At 43.1% G+C, this 9,257-nt stretch overlaps 1 protein-coding gene across 5 annotated transcripts in view; it reads left to right on the top strand.

Annotated features, from left to right (window-relative positions):
• Positions 1-725: 725 nt before the first annotated feature.
• LOC107380961 (voltage-gated inwardly rectifying potassium channel KCNH7) overlaps positions 726-9,257 on the top strand; it is a 164,386-nt gene continuing 155,854 nt past the window's right edge. For all 5 annotated transcript variants that reach the window (XM_015952389.3, XM_054743248.2, XM_015952388.3 and 2 more), the window contains exons 1-2: positions 726-1,111; positions 1,941-2,171. In XM_015952389.3, coding sequence (XP_015807875.3) covers positions 1,036-1,111; positions 1,941-2,171 — 307 coding nt within the window. In that variant the 5' untranslated portion in view covers positions 726-1,035. The remainder of the gene's footprint in view (positions 1,112-1,940; positions 2,172-9,257) is intronic.

The raw sequence follows: 9,257 nt of genomic DNA, 5'->3' as shown, positions 1-9,257 counted from the left end.
TGTCTAAAACAAAAATCATTATATTTTAGACAGGTGAATCTTGCATTAATTATAAGGGGTTTATTATATATTCAGAGCATGTGAGCTCTATGAAGGAATAAAGCTGAAAATGTATTTTTTAAACTGAAATCATCCATTATTGAGAGCGCTTCCCTCCCGGGTGCGGTCAGCACCGTGGACAGCGCCTCCGAGCCCGGCCGCAGCCGCCCTGGAGCCCTGCTCCGCTCCGTGGGAAACCCTGCGTGTTACAGTAAGCAGGCTGCGGTGGAAACCTGAGCACGCGACCGACATTTAAAACATCTAGGAGGGTTTTCCGTTAATGGCCTGCACCTGCGTTGGGAGCGGGCGTGACGTCACTCCCCCCGCCCTCCTCTGCTGCCGGGCGCGTGACTCGCAGGTGCACCACGGAGCAACGACTCACCTGTCAGAAGTAGATTTTAAAACAGCACGTTCAGTTACGTTCTCGTGTTTATTAACTAACATCCGGTTGGTAAAGTTGGGCTTTTTGTTCAGGCACTAAGCTAAACGCCTAAACTGTTACAGTGTGGGTTTTCCCTGCTCTGCGTGTCGGTGTTGGCTCAGAAACCATCCGTCTTTCTTCCACAACACCTCCTCCTCCCCCCTCACCGCTTCCTACACCCAACCCCACACACGCGCGCGCGCGCTGCTCGCGCTCGGAGACGAGCCGCTCGAGGAGCAGCGGTGAGATGTTGGTGATGCTGCGAGTCGCCGACTCTTCCTTTCTTTCACGCTTCACGTCGGCGAGGAGCGCAGGGAAGGAGCCTCTGAGATGCGCTCGCGCGCGGGGAGTTGAAATAAGGGGAGGGGAGGAATTTAAGAAATAAATAAATAAACGGAGGAGGAGGAGGTGAAGAAGGAGAGGAGCAAGCGGAGGAGTCAGATTTTCTCACGAGGATGTCTGAGTGCTGACAAAAGAAACCTGGGAGCCTCTCTGGCTTCGGCTTACACCCGCTCACCGGCTCGCTCGGGTTCGGCCAAAGATTTATCCACCGTCCTGTCTCTGTAGGAGGAACCATGCCTGTGCGGAGAGGTCATGTTGCGCCACAAAACACATTCTTGGGAGTGATTATTCGGAAATTCGAAGGACAAAGTGAGTATCCCCGTCCTGGTGCGTGCACTTGTTAGGAGAGCTCCTATTAGAGGCCGGATACCACATCTGACGGGGTCATGTTGGGTAAACACCATTAGGGTTCATATAACCGCTCCTGTGTTAATAATGCTCGTGTTTACTTTGTTTAAAATCTATTTTTATTCCTCTTAACTTGTGTTAAAATAATTATCTTGTCACCTAAACCTAATTTATCATTTCTGATTCGTTTTGTTTTTACAGCAAAAAAGAGATTTTGGGGCAAATTTAAGCCTGATTAGCAATCTAACATGCAGGAAATTTAACTAAAATAAACCACTAAACAAAAACAACACATAGATGTCACTGTTTTCGAATGATTTGTGTATGTTCTTGTATGATTATCGTTTATTTGTTGTTTATTTGTAAGAGCACATTTATTCCATTCATTTTATAAGGAAATGCTCGAAACTTTGCTGAAAAAAAAACACACCAAAAATAAATAAACTACTAAACTAAAAGGATTTTTGAATAAAAGATAGTACTATTTTGCAGTATTATAACCCTGATCTTAATATTTGCTATTTTTACACAATTATGACATCATATTCTTGCACCAAGCGACAAAGAAAACAATAACAGTAACATTATTTTATGTATTTATTAAAGGGTTTAACATCAGCGTGGTAAACAACGTGATGGAAAATGCGACTTTAATGCTGTACTGAATTCAAAGCAAGTGCTTATTTCTAAGTGTGTGTGTGTGTGTGTGTGACAGAACAAGATAAAACACCTTCCACGCTCGTGTCTTTTATCTTTTTTAATTTGACGTTTATCTCTTCCCCAACGACAGATAAGAAATTCCTCATAGCCAATGCCCGCGTGCAGAACTGTGCGATCATCTACTGCAACGATGGCTTCTGCGAGATGACGGGCTTCTCCAGGCCGGACGTCATGCAGAGGCCGTGCACGTGCGACTTCCTGCACGGCCAGTTCACCAGCCGGCACGCGGTGGCCCAGGTGGCCCAGGCGCTGCTGGGCTCTGAGGAGCGCAAGGTGGAGATCACCTACCACCGCAAGGATGGTGAGTGCCCTGAGCTGTACGCTGTGTGTGCACTCCTGATGTGAAGCAGCTCCAGGAGTTTGATTTTAAAGTGGATCCTTTTCCTAATATAGCTGAACTGGGACACCTCTGTTTTAGGTAGACTAAGATCAGTCAGCCAAAACATTACCGAGTCAGCTAACTGTGGAATAATCATTGCAGGAGCTTTTTTCTGTGCCTGGGAGACTGTGTGGTGATGCTAGATTCAGAACGTTAGAAAACAACATAAACCAGGAGGTGCTTTAAGAACATCTTCAGTGAGCAGTACCTGCCACAGAATAGAAAAAACTCTATCCTCCTCTTTACCCAAGCCTTCGTGACGAGAGCACGATTAGCCTAGCCTAGAAATCTAGACAAACCAAAGCAGTAGCAAAACATTCTGCAGGTCTTCCTATCCACGCTCCACTGTAGCCTCAGCAGGTCTACCAGTGGACCAAGCCATTTGTTTTTGGTAAGCTTAGCACCAGAGCTGCAATGGAGAAAAACTACAAAGATGGCTCCAGCCAGTGGTGTGTCCAGATCTTTTAAAATGGGGTGGCCCAGGTGAGGCACAACTTTGTGCATGGGTGGCACCAATGGTTATGCTTTTTTTATTTTACGCCCAAGCCTTTTGTGGACAATGAAAAGACTATTTAAATGTAAATTAGTGTGGTGGCACCTGGGGTGGCCAATCAGATTCCAAGGGTGGCATGTGCTACCCCAGGCCACTCCATGGACACGCCCCTGGCTCCAGCTCAGGAAACAGCTCTAATTAAAAATGGCTTTGGCCCCAACTTTAGATGATTCAGGCCTTTTTTTGGAGACATGAGCAAACAGAAGTACTTGTTCTTCAACAGTGTATGGCGGACTGCCCTGTTGACTGGTTTCCGTAGCGAGGATTACATCATGTTGTTCATTGTTCTGATTGGTCCTAGCGTTGTCCAATGGAACGGAGACATTGTCGCCCCACGACTGAGCTCTTGTCTGTGGGTCATGACCGGTGTTGGGAAAGTTACATTTAAAAAGTAATTAGTTATAGTTACTAATTACTTTGTCCAAAAAGTAACTCCATTAATTACAGAGTTACGAGATTATAAAAGTAACTAATTACCAAGAAAAATAACTACTTAGTTACTTTTTTCATTAAAGAATACAAGAAAAATGGGCTAATTGAACTTACTTAATTTACTATAAATGACTACAATAGTGAAATATAAATGATTAATGACTGGAACATAATAATGTGTCCAAATGTTTTTTATAAACCTGAATAATTTAAATAAATAAATAAGCACGTAACAGGAGGAACTACTAACAGGAACATTACACTTATCTAGACTATTAAAAGGTCACTGTGTGATATTTGAAAAGACCCCAATCAGCTAAAATTAAAAATTGCAAATAGAAACACCTGTAAAGGTTCCCGAGCCTTTAAATGGTCTCTCAGTCTAGTTAAATTACAGAAATGAATGTAATTTTGTACAGTAGTTTAATTTTTCCAGCTTCACATAATTGTGTGTTTTAGTAGCATTTCTGTTGCTGCTAATCTAGTAATGGTTAAATAAATAATTAAAATACTTTAAAATGACACCAGAAGAGGCACAAGCCTGATGGAGGACTCACATTTACTAACTTGGGTCAGACCCAACCACAGAAGAGCTGAAGCTGGGTGGTAAACACACACAGGTAGTTCTGATAACACCTGAGCTCCATGACGTCTGAGACTGATGCATCAGTGTTACAGCGGGACTAAAGACATGATCAGGAACAGGTTACAGCTGGATGATCTAGGAAGGTAGAAGATCAGGACGTCTGAGCGGTGAACAGGTGAGCGGACCTTCAGGACGTCCCGCTGTCACGCTAAGAAGATCCACACCTGCAGCCGTAGATATTCATCACGTCTTCCTCGTTCTTCACGGCCGTGATGCGCTTGGATGAAAACATCTGCCTCTTTAGCTCCTGATCAGCTGATGACAGCTTCAACACACCGTGCTGCTTAACGCACGCATTTCCTTATCAGTAACAGAAACCACGTTTTGATAAAAGAAGACGTAATTAATTAGTTTGCTCGTTACTGAAAGAAATATTTTTTAGTAACGCGGTTATTTTAAACGGCGTTACTCCCATCACTGCTCTGTTGCGTCTACAGCAGACAGCGACTGAGACCGTGAGGGTCTCCGCCCACCCGGCCAATCATCATCGTGTTTGTAAGCGCGTTACCGACACCTCTCTCTCCCTGGCTGCAGCTGAAGTGTGGCGGTCAGAAAGCCTCACGCTGCTGCTCAGCGTTCGACAAGCACATAGTAACGCACAACCTCCCGTCCCCAGTAACGGTAACGGCGGTGCAACAGTGGGAACAGTAATTAATTAGATTATTCCGTTACCCAAAAAAAGAACGCCGTTATTTTAAACGGCGTTGTTCCCGTCACTGCTCATGACCAGACTACGGCTTGCCAGGCAACAAATCCTCCCCATTGGCCACAAAATAAAATGTCATTAATTAAAGTAATTTCAACATTATTTTACAGTGTACTTTTTAAAAAATATGCTTCATGTTAGTAAAGATCTGAGCATTAAAATTTTCATCTATATCAATTTTGGGTTGGAGAGTCAAAAAGTCCACTATTCTGGAAACGCTACTGGGGACAGCGCTAAATGACTCCGACGGCCACTAGTGGCCCCCGGGCCACACTTTGGACACCTGTGACCTGATCTGGATTAATTTACTGTTCCTTCAGTTAGAAGTGTAAAGTGAATTTCTTTTTCCTAAACTGCAAATTCTTACCAAAAGTTTTCATTCCTCTACTTCAGACAACCATCTTTGTAAGATTCACACACTGAATGGAGAAATGGACTCAAAACCATAACAGGGTATCCGCGGGTCCTTAAAAAGTCTTAAAAAGCCTTAAATTAGCTTTTCCTAATTTAAGGCCTTAAAAGTCCTTAAAAATGACAAATAATCCTTAAATCCAGTTTCCAAAGGTCTTAAATGACCAAAGACCCAATAAACAAGATTCTTTTATTTCTATAAAAATTCCGTGAATTTCTAGTTAGTGTTCAGCAGTTTTTGTGTACGATGTTGACGTAAGCGGAACCGTACGCAGTCAGTTGGTTGTGAAAGGGGGCTATTTTTTTTTAGATGAGCACATTAGCTGGTTAAGCTAGTGGGAGCTTGCGCCATGGGGAAGTGCAAGTTTAATGGTAACTGAATGGCTAATCCCACGTTCACGATGTGGTTAGCACCGGTTCCAGGCAATAGCTGGAAATTATAGCTTAAATTTAATTTTTAAAAATAGCTTAAATTTGGTCAAAGTGGCCTTAAAAAAGGTCTTAAAAAGTCTTAAATTTGGCTCCCTTAAACCTGCAGATACCCTGCATAACCCTTTGGTCCGTAAATGCACCACACTGTCTGTTTCTGTGACTTCACGTTAAGGGGTTATGGTTCACTCTTTCTAGTGTCAGCCACTGGTTCCTCAGAGAAAATAAACAAATTAGACTTAAGCCCTCAGATCAGATTCATGATGGAGAAATGAAAGTGTTCAGCAGTTGTATCTGAGATCCCCAGCTGAGGCATTTTTACCAAAAGCTCAGCCGTGTTAATGTGGATTCTACTTTAATGAGGATGTTTCATTGAGTCTTTATCAACTTTTAACGTCATCCAGACTTTTAGAACTTTTAGAACAGGAACGGTTAGCCGGTTTTTGTCAGGGTGTGCAGCAAAATATCCGGCGCAGATCGCGATGACCTCACAGATGTGGCCTGGTCGGTGATAAGGCCAAGCTGATCCCGGCTGATTTAGCTCACTCCTCAGGTTTTCTGAACATAGATATCTGTTGCTGAGGTGCAGAGGAACTCTTATTCCTGTACACTCAATGAAATTATGTGTTGGTTGAACTTAAAAAAATCATTTAGATAATTTCCACTTAATTAAATTAAGCTTGTTGACAATGTAGTTATTCTAATCTAATGTACTTACCCTTAGTCAGTCTATTTAATTTGAGTTGGCTCGTTCTGTTTGTTGTTTCAGTTTGACCCGCAGTAACCCTAAAGCTTGGTTTATGCTTGACACATTTACTTTCCGCTTGGCGATGCGGCTCGCGTATGGAACGCGCTTCACAGCTCGCAGCGTTTATGGTTCATGCGGCTCGTCTCTGCGGTGAGCCAATATTCTCCCAAACTGTAGGGGGCAGCATGGAGCTCTACGGCATGCATCCAACACTACACCATAGTAGAAGTAAAAACTACTGCTGTTTACAACATGGCATTCCAGCATTTTTAACAGCGTCCTCGTCTTTTCCGACAGTGCGAGCTATTCCTCTCCAAGAATTATTTACAACATGTTGATCACGGTGATCTCTGAGAGCTGAGTCATACAAATGTTTGTATTTACGAACCTCTGCCATACTAGTTCTTGCCGGTCCGCCTTGTTTTTCCGCGTCCGACCGTCCACGTGGTTAGAAATTTTCCTAGGTGCGCGGTGCGGAAAGTTTGGGCCGTGCGGAGGCGCGGTGGAGGGGCGTGGTTGTTAAAATGACGCAATTTCGCCGTGCGGACCTCGCGGACGTGTCAAGCATAAACCAACCTTAACCCTTTACAGCACTGGTTTTACTCTAATAGATCAGGTGCTTCCAGTCTGAGTTTCATGTGTAAATGTGACCTACGGTAATGATGCAGTCGTAGCTATTAAAGGAAATGCTTAATGAGACTCAGTTCAGTCAGATTTGGGTTCAGCTACACCAACAACTGAACGTAAACAAGATTGGGTTGACCCACGCCAACTGGCTTCAGTTGAAACAACAAAACAAACGTGGATTTTCCCGTTTTTCGGCAACTTTTAGAGAGACAAATTCTTGGATCTATTAGATTCTTTATTACCTAACAGGTGTTTTGAGAAACATCAAGACGATTTAAATATCCTCAGGTAGTCCTCAGGTCCAGTACCTTCATGCTGAGTCATGTAGATCCTATAAACATCTCTGCTTTGTCCTTCTGAAAGCCTTGGCTGGGATCTGCAGCAACAGTTGATTCATTACGGTGAATTCCTAATCAATGGCCTGTTTCGTTTACTCATCACTGTTTTAAACGTTGGCACTGACCTCACATATATTTCCATTGGGAAAATATGACAAAACTCTGAGTTAGATGTCAAAACGGAGGATCTGACCTTTCCATTGGTCCGTTAATGACAGCCAGTAAGTCTGAGAAACTCAGAGAAACACAAACTGACTCATTCGTCATCACATTGTGTTTTATTAACCTTAAATGCTATTGCACCCGAGTGATCGGGACCATTGTGGTCTTTATCTTTGTCCCAGGGGCTCCTTTTGCCTGCCAAACACTTTCATGATGTTTTCAGAGAGCCTGGAGTTGCGATAAGAACTTGGACAGCCACTGATCAGTAGTTATCATTCTGCGTTCACCTGAGGTGCAAAAACATATTTTTAAAATGTTTTATTAAATGTGCTGCTTCTCCGTGTTTCCATGTGCCTAAGTAGCCTCGTAAGATACAGAACACTTTAAAGACTTTAATAAACTATCAGCAGTTAAAATATGAATAAAAAAGTAGGGTCAGTGCTTGTTCAAATGGTTCCACCTTTAAAAACTCATCCTGGTGACCTAGGCAATGGCGCCCCCAAGGGGTGGCCAGGGGTGGCCATGGCCAGCCCTAGAAAATTGCTGGTCCCCAAGCAAAAGCCAGTGTTAATAATTCATGTTAATGTTCACTCTAACCATAAATTGATCTTATTTATTCAAGACATAAATGTAAAACAAAATAAAAATAATACAATTAATGAGTAAAAAATAGGGCCGAGACTTTAACGCGTTAATTATGATTAATTAATTAGAAAAAAATGACGAGTAAAAAAAAATAACGCATTTAATCACAGCTTGCATTTCGAGCAAGGCGGAACCTTTGTCATTGCATGATTTCCTCGTAGACTGAATATCACTGACGCACACAACAATGCACAGTGCTAATGGCTACTAAAACAGAATAAAAACTGAACGAAGTTACCTTGCTAGGACGGATGCAGGATTTAGGAAACACGTCCGCCTCTTTTCTTAACTATGAAAAAATAAACTTCCAAACAACAACGGAGTCCGTGTCGTGGACATTTTTCAGAGATCGTCTCTGCTGCAGCTGCCCGGTGGCACCGGAAACTTTACAAAAGTTGCGGTAAGCTATATTTTTAACATTTACGTAACATCTGTGCAGCGCTGAAAGCACCAGACAGAATAATTCTTTGCCCTAACAGTCAGCGGCAGCGCGTAGGGCACCACGCCGGGAGAGAGCACCAAACGCAAGCTCATGAAAAAATAATATATATATGATAAAGACAGATTTCAATTAGAAGATGTGAAAAGCAAGTTAACAGCATGTTTACAGAGAGAAAACAATACAAAAAGGAAAGGAGATGGACCGTGTCCCACCGAATGCAGGCTCAATGAACTGTCATATTGCGGGTGTGGAGATGATGGACCATGTGTGGTGGAGAGTTCAGGAGGCAGGAGAGCAGGCACGGATGAAAAATAAAAATGGGTTTAATGGTGGAAGGGGAGCGACAGGACAAAACAAGCACATGCACATAAAATGATCCGACGAAGACTGGTACAAGACGGGAGGTATAAATACACAGGGCAAATTAGGAACACATGGGCAGGTTAACGAGGGGCAGGTGAGAACAATAAGGACTAATCAGGGCAGGAGAGAGACCCAGTCAGGAAGGCAGGGGCGGATCGTGACATGAACAAGTACATTCAAGGAGGAGCTCAAGCCAAAAGTTCAGATCAGTCACCCACCAGCAGTTCAAGAGCTCAAGATCTGTTGTCAGCCATCACGTCTGAACCTTCTACAACATCACCCAGCCCTGACCAGGAATTACAAAGTAAGGCACACCTACAGACCGAGCACAGCCCACAGCCAGCACTTCAGAAGGCAGAGTGGGTCCTGGATCTGAAAAAGCATCTGAAAATAACATTGGAGAAACATGTGCCACAACCGGTGCTTGTGATGTGTGGATCTGTTACATAGTTCTAAATAATAACAATATGGAGTTCCTGTGTTGAGTATATTATGTAAATATCAAT

The sequence above is a fragment of the Nothobranchius furzeri genome, chromosome 14, assembly GCF_043380555.1.
Source record: "Nothobranchius furzeri strain GRZ-AD chromosome 14, NfurGRZ-RIMD1, whole genome shotgun sequence".
Taxonomy (NCBI): Eukaryota; Metazoa; Chordata; class Actinopteri; order Cyprinodontiformes; family Nothobranchiidae; genus Nothobranchius; species Nothobranchius furzeri.
The sequence above is the reverse complement of the archived record's forward strand: the minus strand, read 5'-3'. Positions and strand labels throughout refer to the sequence as shown.